The sequence below is a fragment of the Vanderwaltozyma polyspora genome, genomic scaffold (genome assembly GCF_000150035.1).
Source record: "Vanderwaltozyma polyspora DSM 70294 KpolScaffold1013 genomic scaffold, whole genome shotgun sequence".
NCBI classification, from domain to species: domain Eukaryota; kingdom Fungi; phylum Ascomycota; class Saccharomycetes; order Saccharomycetales; family Saccharomycetaceae; genus Vanderwaltozyma; species Vanderwaltozyma polyspora.
The window spans coordinates 122,839-145,612 of record NW_001834682.1 but is presented as its reverse complement, the minus strand read 5'-3'; the positions used below and the strand labels follow the sequence as shown (position 1 = coordinate 145,612).

Here is a 22,774-nt window from a genome sequence, read left to right as displayed (position 1 = left end):
ATTAAATCCTATTCCACCAATTGAAACCTCAACTATACTAGATCAATCAAATCACACTATTACAATATACTTTCATGTATATCTAGATGTATATCTTGGTAAATGATTGAGCCTGTTTTTTTTAATAAATCTTAATCATCAATCACCTTTTATATCTTGACTAAATTTTATTTTAAAGGTGTATGTCTCTTCTTAGAGAAGTAACCGATTATATACAGATTTAACGAACCAAGACATATACTTATATTAATAAATTGATATAGTTTGTTAATTTTGTACTTTAAGCACTAAACTGGACTGAAAGATACAAATAATTAATTATAAAATTATACAAATTGATACAAACAAATAAACAAAGTTAATGATGATACGTCGACGTTGACGTTTCCATATCTTGGTAGGAAATAAGTACCAAATTGTCTGGCTAATTTTTTATTGAATTTGATTTTAGATATTCTATATTACCTTGTTAGGTTTCAGTTTGATGAGTTGGTTGTATGATTTTAGGCAGAGTATTGTAATTTTTCCTTTGGATAAGCAGCACCGATTTCTTGAATGGATAGAGCAGCTAACCATTGACCCATGTCGATGGACTTTTCTAATGGTTTACCTTCGGTTAAACCAGCTAACATACCAGCAGCGAATGCATCGCCAGCACCGTTAGTGTCAACAATTTTAGAGCTTTCTAATGGTTTAACTGGGTAGGATTTTGTTTCATTCTTAGTGACGACAATGGTTGGTTCTAAACCATGGGTGAAGACAACGGTTCTATCTTCGGAGTCACCAACGATAGCCTTTGCAACGGCAGCTAGATCTTCTTTGTCACAAGTTAAACCAAATGATTCAGCGTAAGCAGCAGCTTCGGATTCGTTGGCAACAACCATAGTAGTGTATGGCAAGACATCTTCAACTTGTTGCTTGAAAAATTGTAAAATAAATGGGGCACTTAAGTTTAAGATAAATGGTTTACCAGTTTCTTTAGCATGCTTACCTAACTTGATAACAGCATCCTTAGAGACAGTCAAATGGAAACCACTAACATAGAATAATTTAGCAGCTTCAATGACAGACCAGTGTTTATCCAAATGGTCTGGTGTGAAAGAGTTAGCAGCACCTAAATCAGTAACCAAAGATCTGTCATGACCAGTGATCAAAGCAGCACATTTACCAGTACCGACATCTGGAATGATTTGGTATAAAGAGGTAACACCAGCAGCTTCATTTTCAGCAGCTAACTTATCAGCATATTTATCTTGACCAACAGAACCAAAATAAGCAACTTGGTCCTTACCCAACATATAAGCCACACCTCTAGCAGAATTTTGACCAGCACCACCTGCAATGTATTTAACATCTGGATAACTAGCTAATTCGTCATAAATGGCCATCTTTGCATCTTCAGATTTGGCATCAACCAAAATAGCATCATTAGCCTTTAAAGAATATTTGTTCAAATAATCTTGGTCAACAGTAGCTTGGATATCCAATAATGGATTACATAAAACGATTAACTTTGGAGAGGCAGACATATTGGAATTAGATCTTATTAATAACTGTGGTCTTGTATAAATTTATGCAGAGAACAATAACAACAATGCATAGATTAATATACCACATCCCAAAACTCTAACTTCAAATTTAAATGTCCAAGATCTCTTGTTCATCATCATCTTCTAAACTTTTTCACTTAGAAAAGTTTCGATATTTCAACAATTTCTAAAAGGCTTTCCACAGTAAGGGACAAGTTGAATGAAACGATAAGTGTATAAGATCGAGGATGTCTATGGATCAGTCCCATGTACGAGTCATCAGGACCATGCTTTATGGGATTGCATCATCTTTGTAGCTTTTGATGCACTTCTCTCATCAATATTGCTATTTTGATGGTTTAGGAATCAGTACCTTAACGACAGTCTCATAAGAACAAGTAAGTAGAAAAGAGGATGGCGAGTAAAGGTGCTACTTTGTTAACAGGTAGGATATCTATAGATTGCTTGATAGTATTTGTTAGACTACCTTGTTTCGAAGCTCAAAGTTATTGTTTATTTTAGCTGAGATTGAAGACAAGATCTGGAGATTGTTCTTTTTTATTATAATTGTTATATGTAGAAGATTTCATCCTGTAGAAATTAAGAATCATTGTAATTACAGTATTTGGAATCAAAGATCACTTGAATTCAGGTTTAACCATCTTATTTTTATTTTATTTTGTTGTTCTTCTGGTGCAATTGTGATAACAGTCTCTTGATACATATAATTGGTTACTTCAATCAATGGCTTAACCATCAGTTACTTAAAACAAAGATGAATTACAAGATAAAAATGTTGAACACAATGAAATTAAATTAACAAACGACAGTATATAAAAGAAACCAATGTAACCGTTATTCTTTAACTCTCTTTTCCCATAAAGCTCAAAACGTCAAATGGCATTCTAAAATTAATTATGCCCTTCATGCAACAGCATTTTCTACAGAACCAAGACCAAAACCAAAACCAAAATTAAAATTCAATTGCAATGAACATTAACGATTTAGAGCTACGAATCCCCCAGGCTGGTTAGTTTGAACTTTGTCTTGTGATACCCAATTTCTCATCTTCTTATTTAATGACGTTTTTTGTTCAACTAATTTCGATATTTAAATACTATAAAGTCCTTTCCATACTATATTTGAAAAATTACACTAATAATATACACACTTTTAATTGTTAAAAAGAGAAGGTATGTCAACAGAATTGATAAGCTAGAAGAGAACAGCGGTGTTGCGAGGAGTATATTGATTGTATTTAACTCTGGTATCACAATTGTATTTGGGTTTTCATCCTTTTTGTTTTATTTTTAAAGAGTGAACAATGTCTGATAACGATTCGGTTAGATTGGATAAAGAGAAAGGTATTGACCTGGCATTAGATCCTAATTTAATTGCACTTCCATTATATAATTCTTCTGGATCACCTTCGTTGAAACCAACCTTGGATAAGGAAGTTGAAGGATCTAGTGAAAATGAAGTACAAAATTTTAAAAATGTGGATATTTCTAACAAAGATCATTTATTGGTAAATAACCCTTATGAGGTATTTGGACAGATGCCATTGGATCAGTTTATTCCATTGATATTGCAAGAAAGGGGATCTGGATTCAATTTTGCTGATTTATCTGAGGATACTTTACTTCAAGAAATTCAAAATAAGGAATCCTCTGCAATTGACCTTGGAGAAGCTACCAGTGATGTCGTTGATGCCATGGATGTGGATTTCTCAACTGATGTTCTTGGTGAGCCAACATCTGATATAAATAACACAACAAACTCTGAAATTACTAGTAAGAATAGCGATGCTGGATTAACTGTTGGAAATGTAGATACTCAAAATGACCAAGTATCTCAAGAACAATTTATTAAAGCAAAGAAAGAAATGATCGAAGGTGTCAATCTTGCCATTAATGAATCTTCATTGGCACTAGAATTCGTATCATTATTGTTATCATCTGCTCGTGAATCGGCTGCTATTTCTTCATTATCACCATTTTTAAAGAAGACTGTACCAATCAATTCATTAAACAGTGATAAGATACCGTTGGAGGAAAAAACCAAACAGGATCAATTGGCACTATCAGTTTTAAACAAAGGATGGAAGTTGAAAAGTTTAAACGAATCTCGTCAAATCTTAAAAGACAATTATACTTCTATATCTCGAACGCTGGAGAAAGAGCATGAATATTGGAGAAAGATATCCAAATATATCACAAATAAGGACGTTATATTTAAGTTAAGAGATAAAGCTACAAACCAAAAAGTTTTGGGTATAAAATACGGTTATGAAGATTCTGGATCAACTTATAGACGTGATAGAGGCATTGCCAGTTTAAGAAATAACCCAGAAACAGGCAAACTAGAATTAGTGCCATTATCAAAAGGTTCTAACGAAGTAAGTTACGAATCAGGAAATGATAGGTTTATCAGAGTTAGGATATATACTAAAATTGAGTCAGAAGATGATGCTGTATTGAGTGGTGAAAGTTCATTTGATAAGATATTTTTTGAAACAAATGAACAAAGTAACTCTGAAGATATTAGAGGACAAATATCGAGACTAAAGGCATTGATCTTCGAAAAAGAATTAATGTATCGTTTGAAAAAAGAATGTACAAAATTAATATCATATGGTGTAACAGTAGAAAATGAGAATAAAATAGTTATAGAACTTCCAAATGAAAGAATTGAAATTGACTATTTATCGATTCAAGATTCTTCAGTTATCAATCATGAAAGAGATGCACCAAAGATAAATGATAGACGCGCTACTTTAATATTGATCACATTAAGACTGCTTCTAGTGGCCATGTTCAAGAAAGAACTTAAACAAAGACTCGAATCATCTAAGAGGACAACAAACCCAAATATCGATCATGATATATTATTAATAAGACCGGTATTAGGAAAAATTCGTCATCATAATCATAAAATTCTATTGAAACGAATACTAAAAGAACATGTTACTGTAGTTTTGGATGGAACAACAATAACTGAGGTTCCGAATGATCAAATTCCGCAAGACAAAAGTGAAACCATTACTTCAGCAGTTGATATTCATATCAAAAAACTAAGTAAAGAACTAGATGCATATTCTGAATTATTACAAATTCCAATTTCAAACTTTAAGATTGAGTTGCCTAATAAAGGTCGTTTAGAAATCACATTAAAGAGTCCAAATTACTGCAATGCAACAACAACTGTACAATACTTGAATGATTCTGATGTAATTATATTTGATGCTAAATTTTCAGAATTCAAAGAAATTGAAGAATTCTTAAATTTCATTGTTCATGAATATATCAAAGACAAAGCTGTTACTCAACCTGTAAAAGAAGAAACCTCAGCTATATAAATATATATATATAACTAAAATATTTAGAGAGAAGGGGAAAAAATTCTATTATAATCGGTAATTGATATACACATATATCTATATCTACATCTATATCTAACAAATCAAATCAAATTAAACAATACCCAATCGTTTACCATTATGACATCATACATCAGCTGTACTGTTCAATACAGTCTCATTCATTCATCATCACTAACTATATTTCGATTTCAATAAATCGTCGCTACGTCATTTCCCAAATAGCACAATGTATAAAAAGAGCCAAATATTAATACAAAATGTAATTAAGATATAAAATGAACTATTGATGTATATATGTTGTAAATAAGGTTATGGATTAGAAGGTATATATCTGTAGGAGGAAATAATTCAAGAAATATTGTCAAGATGGGTTACACATTAGCTATGATTGGTTGTGGTGTTATGGGCCAAGCTGTTCTATCAGCAATTTATAATGCACCAAAAGCTGAATCTTTAGAAGAGAAAACTAGATTCCCAGCAAAGATTATTGCAAGCAATTATGATGAAGAAAGTGCCAAGTTGGTAACTGACCTAATTAACGGTTTTTCTGAGTCTCCAAACGGTATTGTAGTCGAATCTACATGGGGTAAGAATGAAGAAGTAGTTGAAGAGGCGCAAGTTATATTTTTAGGTGTCAAACCATTTGTCGTTAACGAAGTTATGGAACCATTGATTGAAAAAGTATCTGGTAAATTATTGATTTCTATCTGTGCAGGATGGACCATTGAAAGCCTATCCAAGTATTCAAATCAAGTTTCAAGAATCATGACTAACACTCCTGCCAAATACGGTTATGGCTGTGCAGTAGTTTCTCATTCTCCACAAGTATCCATCTCCCAAAAGCAAATTGTAAAACAATTGATCAGTCAAGTTGGTAAATACGTTGAACTTCCAGAAAAGAACATGGATGCAGCCACAGCATTAGTGGGTTCAGGTCCAGCCTTTGTTTTATTAATGTTAGAATCATTGATGGAAAGTGGTATTAAAATGGGTATTCCATTGAAAGAAAGTAAAGAATGTGCAATGAAAGTCATGGAAGGTACTATCAAGATGGTAGAAGAGAGTGGTCAACACCCAAGTGTCTTGAAACATCAAGTCTGTACACCAGGTGGTACTACCATTGCAGGTTTATGTGTTATGGAAGATAAAGGTGTCAAAAGTGGTATTATCAGAGGTGTCGAAGAAGCCTCAATTGTCTCTGCAAAATTAGGTAAAAAATAAATATAATATATACGAAAGAAAACACCGCCACAAGCACTATATGTATGATATGTATATCTATTCTTCATAGCCGATTAGAACATTAATTTAATGTCACTGTCATATTATAGCTCAAACCAATCTAGTTAACTATTACATAGATTGATTGATCTCTCACTATATACACATCGTGAATTGTGATAACATACACATGAGATTCCAGCCAATCAGATCAGAGAAATCAGAGAAATCTTGAATAAGAACCCAAAGGCAAGAAAAAAAAAGATCTTGAAGAAATATCTTTAATATTTAATAGTTAATAGTTAATAAAAGATATTTTGTTTTATAATCTTTATTATAAAGAGCCCCCTTTTGTGTTTTAAAGGTTAGATTTTGAGGAATTGGAATCAAGAGAAACTTTGAACGTTGATCTAGGTTGAAATAATTAATTCAGAATTGAAAAAAAACCTATTGTTTTTCCATACAAGACTATTTTTTGTTAAATTTGGGGGCAATACAGTAATTTTTTTTAGTTAATATTTTTATTGTTATTGTTATTGTTATTGTTGTTTTTTTGTCAATCGATTAGTATCTGCTATATCCTTGTGTATATTCATATATTTGAATTATTAGCAAGAAATAAAAAGGTGCTGTAATTATCAATTTCAAAAAAAAATAATATTATTATAGTAATAATAATAAAGAATCTAAACTAGTTCAAGGTTTCATTGTTATTTGAAGAAAAACAATAAATTTAATAAATATACAATCATCATGGTTATGCCAAAGTTATACGCAGCTTCTTCTCGTACTGCATTGCAAGCTGCTAGACGTTTTGCTCCTTTAGTTTCCTCCAGAGGTATGGCTTCCGCTGCTCCTTTGGTTGGTAAGGTTAGAGCTGTCATTGGTGCTATTGTCGATGTTCAATTCGAACAAGAAAACTTACCTGCCATCTTAAACGCTTTAGAAATTCAAACTCCAAACGGTAAATTGGTTTTGGAAGTCTCTCAACATTTGGGTGAAAATACCGTTAGAACTATTGCTATGGATGGTACTGAAGGTTTAGTCCGTGGTGAAAACGTTATTGACACCGGTGCCCCAATCTCCGTTCCTGTCGGTAGAGAAACTCTAGGTAGAATTATTAATGTCATTGGTGAACCAATTGATGAAAGAGGTCCAATTAAATCTAAATTGAGAAAACCAATTCATGCTGAACCTCCTTCTTTTGTTGAACAATCTACTGAAGCTGAAGTTTTGGAAACTGGTATTAAAGTTGTCGATTTATTGGCTCCATATGCTAGAGGTGGTAAGATTGGTTTATTCGGTGGTGCCGGTGTCGGTAAAACCGTCTTTATCCAAGAATTGATTAACAACATCGCTAAGGCTCATGGTGGTTTCTCTGTCTTCACTGGTGTCGGTGAAAGAACCAGAGAAGGTAACGATTTGTACCGTGAAATGAGAGAAACTGGTGTTATTAACTTAGAAGGTGACTCTAAGGTCGCTTTGGTCTTCGGTCAAATGAACGAACCACCTGGTGCCAGAGCTAGAGTTGCTTTAACTGGTTTGACTATTGCTGAATACTTCAGAGATGAAGAAGGTCAGGATGTCTTGTTATTTATCGATAATATTTTCAGATTCACCCAAGCCGGTTCAGAAGTCTCTGCTTTGTTAGGTCGTATTCCATCTGCTGTCGGTTATCAACCAACTTTGGCCACCGATATGGGTTTATTACAAGAAAGAATTACTACTACTAAGAAGGGTTCTGTCACATCTGTTCAAGCCGTTTACGTCCCAGCCGATGATTTAACAGATCCTGCTCCAGCTACTACTTTCGCGCATTTGGATGCTACTACTGTCTTGTCCAGAGGTATCTCCGAATTGGGTATCTACCCAGCTGTCGATCCATTGGATTCTAAATCTAGATTGTTGGATGCTGCTGTTGTTGGTCAAGAACATTACGACGTTGCAACTAGAGTCCAAGAAACTTTGCAAGCTTACAAATCCTTACAAGATATTATTGCTATTTTGGGTATGGATGAATTGTCTGAACAAGATAAGATCACCGTCGAAAGAGCAAGAAAGATTCAAAGATTCTTGTCTCAACCATTTGCTGTCGCCGAAGTTTTCACCGGTATTCCAGGTAAGTTAGTCAGATTAAAGGATACTATCTCTTCTTTCAAGGCCGTCTTAGAAGGTAAATACGATCACTTGCCGGAAAATGCGTTCTATATGGTTGGTGGTATTGAAGACGTTGTTGCCAAGGCTGAAAAATTAGCTGCCGAAGCTAAATAAGCAGGTCTAGAAAAAAACTGAAAGGTAAATACATGGGTTTTGTTTTTTCCATTCCTTCTTATTTCAACTTTTTTTATATTCTAAATCAACCTGTAATGCAACACAAAATAAGTCGTTACTTTACATTTGAATGCCAAGTAACAATACGAACAAGATTTAGCATCTTGCATATTTCTTATTAATTCCTTTGATTTTTATATTCAGTATATATATATATTTTAAAACTTAGTTATAGTAACCAGTCAATAAATATAACTAACTATGATAAAAAAGAAAACAAAAAATAAAATTGTTGATTCAATCATTTAATTGAATTGACCCAAGATCGATGTGCATTTATAAACTAGTGACCCTTTAAAACTGATAAAAGTAATTAATTAAATAAGTATATTATTCTTAAACCTTAAACAAGGTGTGACTGTTTACATCCGTACATTTTATGAACAAACACCCGTGCATAACTTAAATATCATTTTCCTCATCGTTGTCACCTGATACCCGTGATTAATCTTCCAATTTTCCTCCTTTCCGAAAGAAATTGCCAAACGGAACAAAAAGTGCAATCATTTTCAATGGCTCAGACTACTCTGCATCAGGAAAAATTAGCATAATGCATACACCACTTCCTGTTTTCTTAGCTTGGCTTTTATATCATTTTACCTTAGAAACGATGCCTGTAAATAGTTTGGCATCGGTGCTAGCAGGACTAAGAAGGACTCACTAGAGAACTATGCCTTCCTCTGCACAGGGAGAAAATACTGTTCTAGGTAGAAATATCAATCATCTGTTCCCTACAAAAGACCAAAGCAGTTTGGGGTAGAACCGGTTATCCAATTCAAGTTATGTATGAATATACAGAGTTTATTGTATTCTCGGCCCTTGAATATCGGCCCAAGAGACGCAGTTTTTGTTTTTAGACTAGTTGTCGCAGCTCAGCTCATCGATGAAATTTCCTTGACAAAAAAATAATTTTTCAACTGAAAAACTAAGTACTACCAAACTCAAAATTCGAAATTCAAAATTCAGAAATCATATCGTTGCAGGTTCAACTGAGTTTATAGTCTCTTTTGGCAATTGTAAAAGACGTGATAGATAGTCAATATAGCAAGAACAACCTAAGAATCAAAGAATTAATTGTAGGATAGTACAATATTTTAACTAGTTGATAGTTATTGATGATATTTGGTACTGGTAATACTCTATGTATCCATCCAGTAGTTATGCTATTAGTTGATCTTCTTTGTAAGAATCGATTGAGTAGTAGGTAAGCTCAATACTTGAAATATAGTTTGAAAGTTTTCGAACTATCTATCTATCGTATTATTCTTGAAACATTTGAGTAAACTGTTAGAGTCTATAGCATTATCCTAACACGTACTATGTATATTCTTGTTGTTCTTGTCGTTCTATCCTATTCTATGTTGTTTTGTATTGTATTGTATTGTATTGTATTGTCCTATCGTAACACCCGAGCTGTCTTCGTAAACGTAGTAGTTGTTGTAGTTTGTCGATGTAATGTAATGTTTGTAGGTTATGGTTGGATTGGGTACGTAGAGTAAGATTGATGATGATATTGTTATTGGCAATGCTTGTTGATATGTATGTATGTGTAAGGCAGGAACAGATGCCTTTTTGATAGTATATATTAAATACCATTTAAAATATTATAGTTGAAATCTATCTGTGATTAATAAGAAAACCGTTAGAAAATAAGAATACCATCGAGGATGTCTGATATTGAAAACCCAGTTCAAGAAGAATTCGAAGTTATTGAAGAATTTACTCCAGTTGAATTAGCTACTGCTATTCCAGAAGAAGTTCAAAGAGCTCAATACGAAATTAAATTGTTCAACAAATGGTCTTTTGAAGATGTTGAAGTTAAAGATGCTTCTTTAGTTGATTACATCCAAATCAGACAACCAATCTTTGTTGCCCACACTGCTGGTAGATACGCCAACAAGAGATTCAGAAAGGCTCAATGTCCAATCGTTGAAAGATTAACCAACTCCTTAATGATGAACGGTAGAAACAACGGTAAGAAGTTGAAGGCTGTAAGAATCATCAAGCACACTTTGGAAATTATTTCTGTTTTAACTGACCAAAACCCATTACAAGTTGTTGTTGATGCTATCACTAACACCGGTCCAAGAGAAGACACTACCAGAGTTGGTGGTGGTGGTGCTGCTAGACGTCAAGCTGTCGATGTTTCCCCATTGAGAAGAATCAACCAAGCTATCTCTTTGTTGACCATCGGTGCTAGAGAAGCTGCCTTCAGAAACATCAAGACTATTGCTGAAACTTTGGCTGAAGAATTGATTAACGCTGCCAAGGGTTCTTCTACTTCCTATGCTATCAAGAAGAAGGATGAATTAGAACGTGTTGCCAAATCTAACCGTTAAAACCCCCTACATTTGTATTATATGTTATTTTATATTACAAGACAAAAAAATGAATTATTATTGTTATTATTATTGTTATTATTATTATTATTAAACCTATGTCTTAAAATATCTCAGTGATTAAGATGACATCTCCCAGTGAACAGATACCCACAAGAAGATAAATATACAGTAACTCAAGAACTTTCCTATCAGTATAAATCAATTTAATTAATTAATAAACAAGTTAATATAACTGAAACTAATATGAAAATTAACTAAATGATCCAACAGTATTTATCAAATGAAGACGTAGATATCACTCTTGAAATCCAATCCACATTAATTCAATTGGTATCTGGGACTAGTCAACTTAGTGTCTTGCCTGATTCATATAGACAGTATTTTTATTAAACTTTTGCTTTACTTAAAAGTATATAGAAACGCTTTCTGGCACACATACAAACACACACCAACTCACTCTAATATTACCCTACCTTTCATAAACTTAAGCCGGGTAATATAACACAGGCGCTATCACATTTTATTTTCCACCATCATCATCGTCATCATCATCATCACTGTGTCCTCCCCTCTGCTTTTCCCCTTTATCCCCCTTACAACCCTCTCCGGACCTGTCTCCGAATCAGGACATGCACAGGGTACCCCTAAAAGGGTTTAATGGGATTTCGCATTCGAATTCGAAATTGAATTGGTGTTCTCCTCTGCGAAAATATCGAAAATTGGTAGTTTTAGAGAATGTTACCTCTTAGATTAAAGGAAACGAAACGAAACGAAATGGCCTTTACAAGTAAGATAGCTTTGGGTTTGTTTGCATTTAAGATGACTTAATTTGACTAGGTCATTCAAAATACGTAAAATAAAATCAAAAGGAGTTTGGAACGGACCTCAAAAACTTCCATAAACTATATCGTTTTATGTCTGAATGACTTATTTAGAATCTAGCTAGATCTTTTATAAGAAGGGACACCTTCTCTTGATGAAAGCTGGTGAATATTTGTATATATATAAACGGGACTTGTTGTTGTAGTTGGATGTAAAGTATTCTCTTGTTGTCAGTTAAAGAAATCAATAATATATTGTGATTAGTTATATATATATTTATTATTTAGGTTGTACCCATCCTTGATTTTATATTTTTTATTATACAGACTACAAGAAATATTGTTAATAATAAAATGGAAAAAATGTCTGTGGATAGTGATCATGAAATGACCACTTTTGAATTTGAACAAAGTTTACCACATTTACCGTTACCAGATCTAGGAGAAACTTTAGATCAATTGAAAAAAAGTTTAGAACCTTTATATTATGCCGATGGATATTATAAAAATCCATTAGATCCTGGACAAATTTCAGATTTATCATTTGGATTAGAATCATTTTACAATTCTTCAGCAGCTAGTAAGTTACAAGAAAAATTAAATGAGTTTCATGCTTCTTTAGATTGCTATTTAGATAATCTATATTTAGATATTAATAATAATTCCTGTGCTGCAGAGGTTGGTGATGATGTATTGCCAAGAAATCCATTTTTAATTCTAAATGATGACGCAGTATCGGATATCCAACAGACTGAAAGAGCTTCTTTCTTGGTGAATTCCTCTCTAAGATTCATATCTGCATTAAGAAATGAAATTTTGACTCCAGATGTTAATCCTAAATCTCAAAATCCTTTATCCATGCGTCCTTATTTTAATTTATTTGGTACTACTCGTTATCCCGTCTTCGAAAAAGGTGAGGTTGAAAGCTTCGATTTAAATAAACCTTACACTGTCTCTGATTTAGAATATTCTAGTGATAATGAATTAGATGATACTGATAATTCAAGAGAACCTTCAATGGATACTAGATCCACTGATGAAAACGACATTTTTTCAAGACATGGTATCACTTTGAAAAGTTACCCAAATTCAAAACATATTCTAGTAATATCTAAAGGTCAATATTATACCATTGATGTCTTGGATGAAGCAAATAATACCATATTTTCGTGTGCTGAATTGAATCATATTTTCTCCCAAATTTTAAAAGATTCATTGGAAATTTGTAATTTTAACTCAACAGCATTAGGAAGTTTAACTTCTCATTCGTACAAGAATTGGAAATACGCAAGAAAAAGATTACAAAAAAGATATCCAAATGAGTTGGAATTGATTGATTCTGCATTATTCGTACTAATTTTGGATGACTCAACTAGTTGTGAACCTGCAGACATATCAGAAGATTGTAAAAGATTGTTCTATGGAACTTCAGTAATTGATGCTCATGGTAATCAAGTTGGTTCATGTACTTCGAGGTGGTACGATAAATTGCAATTAGTTGTAACGGGTGATTCAAAATCCGCATTTATATGGGATTCATTTTCTTGTGATGGTTCTGTTATTTTAAGGTTTATTTCGGAAGTTTATGCAGAATCAATTCTAAGACTAGCCAGTGACGTTAATGGCAATGATTCAAAATTCACATTATGGCCAAAAATAAAAGACTTGCCTCATAGAAGGAATAAGAATGATCAAGTTGAAATTGATAAATGTGTTAATAAAATCGAGTGGTCCTTCAGCAACATTTTAAACACGCATATTCATCTTTCTGAAACAAAACTAGCTGATTTAATATCCAAATATGACCTTTCATACTCATCTATACCGTTTGGTTCTAGGGCTGCGATGAGATTTGGTGTCAGTGCCGATTCTATGATTCAAGTAGCATTACAAATAGCACATTATGCATTATATGGTAAAATGGTATATGGTTTGGAACCAATATCAACTAGAGGTTTTAAAAATTCAAGATCCGCTTTCATCAATCTTCAGAGCAAAGAATTATTAGAGCTATGTCAAGTTTTTATTTCTAATTCCCTTAGTGGGCCAGGAAAGTTGAAAATGTTCGTTCAGGCTTGTAAATTGCATCACGAAAAGGTCAAAGAGGCAAAAGTTGGCAAAAGTTTTGAAAAGCATTTTAATGCGTTAAAGCATTTATACAGATTCCACGAACACTTTGGTATTGAGTTTACTGTTGAAGAAGAGAAGATAGCCAAAAATGTTTTTGAAAATTCTTTGATAGAGCCTTTTTCTTCACCTGAATTAATAGTAGCTAATTGTGGGAGTGCTGCAACCTCTACTTTTGGGATTACTCCTGCCATACCTCAAGGTTTTGGAATTGGTTATATTATTAAAAATGATCAATGTGACTTAACCGTTACTTCTCAGTTTAGGCAAGGTAAAAGACTCATGTTCATGTTGAATTGGGTTCTAAATGAACTAAGGGACTATTTGAGAGAATTGAGAGCAATTGATAAAGATATATCGGGTGTTAAAATCAGTCCAATGGTTGATAGATTGTATGAAATGGATAACGCTTTGAAGAACACCCACTTAAGCAAATCTAGTTCTGGAGTTGCAATTAACGGTGGTTTTGGGTTCTTTGATTTAAAAGGTCATATGGATAGTAGGGGTGTGTCAGTTATGAATTCCAGGAATAATTCTAGCGTTTCATTAGGATTGACTTATTTTGAGTCGAAGAATGTAAATGATAGTAATAACACATTGCATTCTACGTTAATGCAATCTTCAAATTTTCAGGCACCTACTGAGGAGGAAAAACTTGACACCGGTTTACAAATTCAAAGAATGGTACCTTCATCATCAGTGGGTTCCGAATATTACGATACATCAAGACGACCTTCTACGAAAAGGTCGAACGTTATTGATTCTAGGTTTGAAATTAATTTCGATCGTGGTCGTGTAGGTAGAAAGGTTACTACTTTCCAATGAGCTCATATATCCTCTTTTATCAAACAACAGATTAACGATTCCAATTCATTTTTTCACATAGTCACCTTCTATATTATGTTTTTTCTTGATCAACTTCATAAATATGACATTGTTTATCCTTCTATATCAATTTAGAAATATATGTTACTTAAAATAGAAATAGAAATAGAAATTATTCTAAATATTAATTCACTTCCATCCAATCCCTTTGTACTCATCAGTAACCTTCCTAACATAACGTCTGACGCTGACATGGTTGTCCATCATTTGTCATCACGTGATTTTCAATATTTTTTTCGATTCGTAAATTTGGAAAAATTTTTTGAGAAAAGTGAAAAGTTCGAATAAGAAAGCTAGATGAGGTAGAAGAGAGATGATAATAACACTTAACTTAAAACAACGTTAAATCAAACTTGGACAAGATTGATAGAAGACCCTATCAGGAGAGTAAGGATCCTTTAAGAATAAATACAATATGGCTGACTTACAAGATTTAGAACCAAGCATTGTCATTAACGGTGACTTAGCTCCAGAAGATGATATCATTTATGAAGAAGAAATGGAACTAGATGAAGAACTAGTTGTTGAAGAAGAAGAAAAGCCAAAGAAGAAGGTCATGTTTACTGGTATTGATGAAGAAGCAGATGAGGAGCAAAGAAAGCGTGAATTCGAAGAAGGTGGTGGTTTACCAGAACAACCAGAAAATCCTGATTTTACAAAATTGAATCCATTATCTGCTGAGATTATTAATAGACAAGCTACTATTAATATCGGTACCATTGGTCACGTCGCACACGGTAAGTCTACTGTTGTTAGAGCTATTTCAGGTGTTCAAACTGTCCGTTTCAAGGATGAATTGGAACGTAACATTACTATTAAATTGGGTTATGCTAATGCAAAGATATATAAATGTCAAAACCCAGAATGTCCAGAACCAGACTGTTATAGATCATTTAAATCTGATAAAGAAATTCATCCAAAATGTCAAAGACCAGGCTGTGATGGTCGTTATGAATTAGTTCGTCATGTTTCCTTTGTCGATTGTCCAGGTCACGATATTTTAATGAGTACTATGTTGTCTGGTGCTGCTGTCATGGATGCTGCTTTGTTATTAATTGCCGGTAATGAATCTTGTCCACAACCTCAAACTTCCGAACATTTGGCTGCTATTGAAATTATGAAATTGAAACATGTTATTATTTTACAAAACAAAGTAGATTTAATGAGAGAAGAAAGTGCATTAGAACATGAGAAATCTATTTTAAAATTCATCAGAGGTACCATTGCTGATGGTGCTCCAATTGTTCCAATCTCTGCTCAATTGAAATACAACATTGATGCAGTCAATGAATTTATTGTTAAGACAATTCCAGTTCCACCAAGAGATTTCATGATCTCTCCACGTTTGATCGTTATTCGTTCTTTCGATGTTAACAAGCCAGGTACTGAAATTGATGGTTTGAAGGGTGGTGTTGCTGGTGGTTCTATCTTGAACGGTGTCTTCAAATTGGGTGATGAAATCGAAATTAGACCAGGTATTGTAACAAAGGATGAAAAAGGTAAAATTCAATGTAAGCCAATTTTCTCGAATATTGTTTCTCTTTTTGCTGAAACAGAACGATTTGAAAATTTGCTGTTCCCAGGTGGGTTAATTGGTGTTGGTACTAAGGTTGATCCAACATTATGTAGAGCTGATCGTTTAGTTGGTCAAGTTGTTGGTGCTAAAGGTCACTTACCAAGTATCTACACCGATATCGAAATCAATTACTTCTTGTTACGTCGTCTATTAGGTGTCAAAACAGATGGTCAAAAACAAGCTAAGGTCAGAAAGCTAGAATTAAATGAAGTTTTAATGGTCAATATCGGTTCCACTGCCACTGGTGCCCGTGTTGTTGCTGTTAAGGCTGATATGGCTAGATTGCAATTAACTTCTCCAGCTTGTACAGAAGTAAATGAAAAGATTGCCTTGTCCAGACGTATTGAAAAGCATTGGCGTTTAATTGGTTGGGCTACCATTAAGAAAGGTTCTGTTTTGGAACCAATCGCCTAATATCAAACGTTGTATTAAATTACCACATCTTCATTGTTTTCTCAAATAATAAGCATATACATATGTATAACTAACATCTATTCTACTTTGGTTAATAAAAAGAACAAAAATATCTTAGTTTAAAATCTCATTATGAATCTATAATTAAAAAGTGTTTATTAAGTAAATAAATTTTATGCTAAATTTATTAAATGCTAAAAACATGCCAAACAATAATAATAATCTTTGTAAAAGGTTTCAAACCTATTTTATTTCGTATTCGCTTACTTTACCGGATCTTTATCATGAAAGGCATTTGATGCTAATGCTTCTGAATAAACATCAGACTTCAAGAACTTTGGTAAAGAATCAATTTTCATTAATTTAAACATCTTTTCACTAACACCATCAAACAAGGGAAATAGATTCTTCAATATGTTTAAAGTAGTTGAAAGTTCATCGTTTTCAGGAACTATGAAAGTATTACCTTTGAGCTCAGTCAATGGTTCGCCATTTGATTTAATATTTAAGCTCAATGAACTAGGTTTATAGTCACGGAATGATGAAGAAGATGATGATCTACCATTAAATGCCTTATAAACAGCTGGTTCGGGTTTTTCCAAATTAACCTGTCCCAGCACTAAGTGTTCTTCAATTTTATCCGTATTGGTATCATTTAATGAAGTTGTACTACCAAAATCTGCATTAAATGATTTCGATAATGGTGATTGTGGGTTTAACATTATAGCTGTAATTGATTCTCTTAGAACATGGTCAATGTTTAACTGATAAGGCGCACCTATCATTATGTATGTTGAATAAATATGGTATGTCATTTCTAAACATTCATTGGCAAGTTTAGTGAGAGCACTGTCAATAGTTTTCTGGATGCTGTTATTTAATGAACGTTGTTTATTTGGCCAGTTGGAATTTGAAGTCCTTGATTCAAGTAACTTCTTCAATTGTGTCATTTTCTTCAGAAATTTTTTGATTTCAATATGAGCATCTAAGTTTTCGACACATAGTTCTTTTTCTAAAAATCTCCTGAATAAAAATCTCATCCCAGGATCTCTTAAAATATCATCAAGAGTATTGAATTTAGAATCAAATTGGTGGTTATTCTCTAAATTATCACTGTCATTATCAAAACTACCGTCTAATGAATGTTTATCATCGGCAACACTCATTTTTCCAAAGGTTATATCAATATGCTCGGAGTTTGGCGTAACTACTGATTTTTTAGTAAACTTCCCTAATGCTTTTTTAATTCCAGATTCTGTATTCCATTGTACAATTTCCCATCCAATTTTACTTAAAGTATAGTATGAAGACCTGCTTATATGAAATTTTCTCTTTGAATTTTCTGATGGGGGTAATAAAATTGGTACAATTAAGCCCTTTTTAAGGAAAAGTGCTGCAACGGATACTGCTTCTTTTGGATAGATAATATCGGTACAATCCATTAACCATTGCCATAATGCTTTAGTAGTAAAACAGTAGTCTATGATAGTTTTGTTTCTCCCAAAGCTTTTTGCCTGGAATAACCGAACACCTTTATTTGACACATAATACTGAACATGAGAATCTGAATCAGGGTTGGTAAAAAATTTATGAGCATATGGAGATACTCTAGTACTATCGTTAATATCAACATCAGCCAATTGATCATACCACGATAATTCAGATTTTCTATTAGATATATCACCTTGGAAGCCAAAATGACTGTTATAATCCATATTTTCAAAGCTAAATGATTCATTATTGTATTCCAATAATTCTGATAATTTTGGCAACGAATCTGAAGAATTGGTAGGTAGCCAAATATTTGGAGTAGGGCCCATCACTTTAATAAATAGAATATGTATTAGATAATCACTATGAACAATTGAGTCAGTGATTGAACTTCTTTCAAATGTGAAAAGTTGCATCGAATTAAAGTTTGATAATAATATTTTTGGAATCTTTTTAAGGCCTATATCTCTGATATATTTCTGTAAAATTGCTATACCCTTAGGGGTAGGTTGTAGTAAAACTTTGTTTTTTGGCTCATTTCTTGTTCTATCAGCAGGGGTATGTAGTAATTTTGCTTCCATGAATATCTTTATTAAATAATTAGCCAGTTCTGGTTTAATAGAGTATGAAATACTAATCGATGTCGCATTCATATCAACTTGTAATTCTAACTTATTCATCTTTTGGACAGCATCTTGAAGTGAAAAAGAAAAAGGGTAGCTCTTTGAGAAATTGAAGAATTTCTTATGTTCATTTGGATTCTCTTTCAAATCTAAGCATATCAGAAAGATTGAATATACAACCTTTAAATTGTCAGTAAATATTAATCCATTTGGTGTCCGATTAAAGCTCTTTGATGAGCGCTCATGTAATGTAGTGTTACTAGTCGACACAGTCATTATCACACCAAGAGATCTGGTAGTTCAATAGTTTTAATACTTGAAAAAAAATAAAAAAAGGAAAAATGAACACTGACAAATTCTGAGCACTGAGGAAGGCGATTAAAGAAATAAAACGTTCAATTAACTAGAGTATCGTATCGTATCGTATCGTATCGTATCTCTTCAGGGCTCGATCGATGAGAACCGTTGTTAATATATTGGTAGTGATGACAATGTTGATGCTGATTCAGGTGGTAGTGGATAACCTGTCTTCTTCTCTCTATCTTTAACATTTAAAATGTCAAATGAGATGATAAAGAGAAATGAAATGATTCAATTTAATAAATGCAAAATTCATATGCAGTATATAAACTCCTTAATTCGCCAATGAGATAAACGGTTTTCACTCCATCTCAAACAAGATCTGTAACAAGTTTGAAACATTGGAGCTATTTGTCTATACTTAAAGTTTTGCTTGCCCTGATTGATAAACGCTGTAACATTATGAAATCTGAAACATTGGATGCGTCCATAGTAAAAACTCGCGTAGTACCTCAAAACTCTTCAATTTCGAAACTCATCAACAAAATAAATTTGGAGCTGGTGACAATTGGGAAAAGGACAACAGGTTTTGAAAAAGTTGTTGCTAATCTGTCGAGATTAAACAGTAGTTAAAATTATAAACTATTATGTAAGTAGTTGGTTGAAACAGATGGCCAGTTCAGTAGTCATCAGTAAAAATCAGCAATATTTCCACTATCTTTTCTAGTCTCTAGTCGTTCAGAATTCTGATTCTTATTTCCTGTAGTCGGATGATTTTGATTCTTGTTATCCTTGCTTGGATTTGAGGATACATTTTTATTTGAATTCCATGCTCTTGTACCGCTAGAAGGATCGTTTCTAGTGTCAATTTTTGTAACAGAACTACCATCTGAGTTCGAGTTTCTATTAGTGTTACTACTATTGTTATGGTGATTGTTATGGTTATGGTTATGGTTATGGTTATGGTTATTGTTGTTCTTGTTATTTTTATTTTTATTACTGGAGTCTTTCTCAATCATGGATTCTGTTACATTATTGTTACTGTTACTGTTGTAACCTCTATTGCGGTTTTGGTGAATAATTTTATCATTTCGTTGATAATTTCTTTGATTATTCTTATTATAACCTTTATTGTTATAATTGTTATGTGACACGTTATTACTATGGTTTCCACCATTATTCATTTGATTATTGCTGTTTCTTGTATTATGTCCATCCTCCTCATCTCCTTGCATGTTCCTTGAGTAATTTCCATTTCCTTGATTCTGACGCTTTGTATATCTACCATACTCGTTGTCCTTTTGATTCTTTTGGTATCCTGAATTGGACCGTTTTTGAACATTAGTGTATCTATTGTTATTACTATTGACATTTCCATTACCGTTTGAATTGTAGTTATTATTATAATGGTTATTATTCCCTGATACATTATAACTATTTTGGTTATCATAATTGCTACGCTTTTGTTGGGATTCAGAGCTGTAACTAGCATTTACGTTGTCGTTGGGAGCAATATTGGGATTACTGGTATTACCATTATGGGACTGTTGATTTCTATTTATATGATGACTTTTTTGGCTGCCATAATTATTAGTGTGGCTATAGTTGTTTTGGTAGTTATTATGTTGATGCTGATGTTTGTTATAATGGCCTTGAGAAATTGATTCAGAACTATTCATATATCTTAAATTAGTCTTTTGGTGCTCTGGGTTATTTGGGAATCGAGCTGTATTGCCATATTGTTTGGAATTCTGTTGGTTTGGGTTTTGCTTGGAATATCGGTCATTGACAAATCTTGAGTTGGGATTATTACTACCACTATTAAAATTGGCATTGTTCGATTCATGTGTTCTTTGTGGAAATTTTTGATACGGTTTCTTATGGATTTGGGTTTCATTTGAATGTAAGTTGATATCTTGTTTGGATTGTTTCATTTGTAAATTACCATCACCAGACTTGTTTTCGTTGTTTCCAGCCTCATTTATATGTCCTTGTGGTGCAGTTGGAGCCTTCTGTGACATTGTCTGATGCATCTCTTCTTTATAACGTTTGATATCGGACTCGTGACTCTCTTCGCACAATTCACACAATATTTCTGAAGGCAAAGGCTCCTCCTTAAAGAATGGATGTTGCATAGCAGACATTGCAGTTAATCTTTTGTATGGATCCAACGCTAACAAACCTTTTAAGAAATCTAAGCCAGTGTCATTTAAGTAACTGCCAAATCGTTCAGTAAGGGTTTCTGGGTAGCTTGTTCTTGTTAACTCAGCACCTGGTAAATATTTTGCCAACTCCCAAACTTCATCTGTAGGTGTCCCCATAAGCTTAAAAATAACATGACCTTGGTCTATATCACTGGTTCCTTGTAATATAGGCTTTTTTTCAAAGAATTCTGCAAATACACATCCTATACCCCACATGTCAACAGCTGTTGTATATTGTTTATCACCCAGCACTAATTCTGGAGCCCTATACCATCTAGTTACGACAACAGATGTGTATTTAGCTCCCATACCAGCACCCCCAGGGTACTTTAAATTTGGAGGGGAACCGTAATACATTCTTGCTAGACCAAAATCCGCTAATTTAAGAATCCCACAATGATCGATAAGGATATTAGCTGCTTTGATGTCTCTATGCATAAATTTTTCACAATGTATGTAATTAATCCCTTCTAATAACTGTAACATCATATTTTTTATATCGCAAAGTCCTAAATTTATTCTTGGGTTATGAAGAATACCAGACAAATCTGCAATCATATATGGTAAAATCATATAAAATGACTTATTAATAGTAGGTATACCTTGTTGAGAATTTGTTGGTGTGGAATTTCTGCTATTACTGTCTTCTGGTGAATAGTCATAGACCATTTCTATTAATTTTATGATATTTTTATGGTTCAGTTTCCTCAAAATTGTGATTTCACGTTGAGCTGTAATGGGAAATAAATCTTTTTCGACATTTATAATAATTTTTTTCATTGCAACTTGTCTTTGAGTCTCTAAATGCACACCTTTATAAACTTCACCGAAGGTACCTTGGCCTAATTTTTTTTCCTCTTTGTAACGGTTCTTAAAGGTCGTACATCCATATAATTTCTCATCACTTCTTGGTTTCAATTCAATAAATGTCAAGTTAGTTTGAGGATCGACTTGAACAGTAGGTATTTGCTTCACCTTACCAATTCTATATTTAAACTCTATCTTTTTCTCACTTTCTACACTACCTTCAGACATCCTGATTTGATATACACTATTAAGCGGTATTACAACTATTTTAATCAGTATAAAATAAGTGTTGGCCTCACACAGTTACCCTTTAGAATACTAAAATACGCTTAAACATTAATTTGACTTAAAGGTTAATATTACTCTTTTTATATAGCTTAAAACATTAGATGCTTTCGTTAAGCCCATTGAAAAATTATTGAAGGGTAATTAGAGAATAGGAAATACGAATTCAGTATTTCGTATGATGTGATATGTTATGATAGGTAAGTAAGTAATAAATACCTAATAATATGTAATGAACCTCTAATTGTCTCATAAGCTTTAGACGTTTAATTAGTTTATTTATATACAATTGTAATTAATCTCATTCATTCTCGATAGTAGTTGAAAATTATACGTTTACTTTTCATTTTCTCTTTTGGAGCTAGGATAAGGGAACCATTTATTTTCTTATTAGAAGATTTTTAGTTTTTAAGACCTTACTCAATACAAAACTATT

At 33.0% G+C, this 22,774-nt stretch overlaps 9 protein-coding genes across 9 annotated transcripts; 6 read left to right on the top strand and 3 right to left on the bottom strand.

Annotated features, from left to right (window-relative positions):
* Positions 1-503: 503 nt before the first annotated feature.
* On the bottom strand, positions 504-1,529 carry ADO1 (adenosine kinase; the record flags this gene model as incomplete). Its single annotated transcript, XM_001646196.1, has 1 exon — positions 504-1,529. The coding sequence occupies one exon, from the start codon at positions 1,527-1,529 to the stop codon at positions 504-506; it is 1,026 nt and encodes a 341-aa protein (XP_001646246.1).
* A 1,324-nt stretch (positions 1,530-2,853) lies between these two features.
* Positions 2,854-4,887, top strand: SRB4 (Srb4p; the record flags this gene model as incomplete). Its single annotated transcript, XM_001646195.1, has 1 exon — positions 2,854-4,887. One exon carries the CDS (start codon positions 2,854-2,856, stop codon positions 4,885-4,887), a length of 2,034 nt encoding a protein of 677 aa, XP_001646245.1.
* A 390-nt stretch (positions 4,888-5,277) lies between these two features.
* PRO3 (pyrroline-5-carboxylate reductase) lies at positions 5,278-6,132 on the top strand (the record flags this gene model as incomplete). Its single annotated transcript, XM_001646194.1, has 1 exon — positions 5,278-6,132. The coding sequence occupies one exon, from the start codon at positions 5,278-5,280 to the stop codon at positions 6,130-6,132; it is 855 nt and encodes a 284-aa protein (XP_001646244.1).
* A 753-nt stretch (positions 6,133-6,885) lies between these two features.
* On the top strand, positions 6,886-8,403 carry Kpol_1013p57 (F0F1 ATP synthase subunit beta; the record flags this gene model as incomplete). Its single annotated transcript, XM_001646193.1, has 1 exon — positions 6,886-8,403. The coding sequence occupies one exon, from the start codon at positions 6,886-6,888 to the stop codon at positions 8,401-8,403; it is 1,518 nt and encodes a 505-aa protein (XP_001646243.1).
* A 1,727-nt stretch (positions 8,404-10,130) lies between these two features.
* Kpol_1013p56 (40S ribosomal protein uS7) lies at positions 10,131-10,802 on the top strand (the record flags this gene model as incomplete). The annotated part of the gene is made up of 1 exon (XM_001646192.1): positions 10,131-10,802. The coding sequence occupies one exon, from the start codon at positions 10,131-10,133 to the stop codon at positions 10,800-10,802; it is 672 nt and encodes a 223-aa protein (XP_001646242.1).
* A 1,178-nt stretch (positions 10,803-11,980) lies between these two features.
* On the top strand, positions 11,981-14,578 carry YAT2 (carnitine O-acetyltransferase YAT2; the record flags this gene model as incomplete). Its single annotated transcript, XM_001646191.1, has 1 exon — positions 11,981-14,578. The coding sequence occupies one exon, from the start codon at positions 11,981-11,983 to the stop codon at positions 14,576-14,578; it is 2,598 nt and encodes an 865-aa protein (XP_001646241.1).
* Positions 14,579-15,053: 475 nt separating this feature from the next.
* On the top strand, positions 15,054-16,628 carry GCD11 (translation initiation factor eIF2 subunit gamma; the record flags this gene model as incomplete). The annotated part of the gene is made up of 1 exon (XM_001646190.1): positions 15,054-16,628. One exon carries the CDS (start codon positions 15,054-15,056, stop codon positions 16,626-16,628), a length of 1,575 nt encoding a protein of 524 aa, XP_001646240.1.
* Positions 16,629-16,891: 263 nt separating this feature from the next.
* On the bottom strand, positions 16,892-19,018 carry SST2 (GTPase-activating protein SST2; the record flags this gene model as incomplete). Its single annotated transcript, XM_001646189.1, has 1 exon — positions 16,892-19,018. The coding sequence occupies one exon, from the start codon at positions 19,016-19,018 to the stop codon at positions 16,892-16,894; it is 2,127 nt and encodes a 708-aa protein (XP_001646239.1).
* Positions 19,019-19,731: 713 nt separating this feature from the next.
* Positions 19,732-22,281, bottom strand: SGV1 (cyclin-dependent serine/threonine protein kinase SGV1; the record flags this gene model as incomplete). The annotated part of the gene is made up of 1 exon (XM_001646188.1): positions 19,732-22,281. One exon carries the CDS (start codon positions 22,279-22,281, stop codon positions 19,732-19,734), a length of 2,550 nt encoding a protein of 849 aa, XP_001646238.1.
* Between the last annotated feature and the right edge of the window lie 493 nt (positions 22,282-22,774).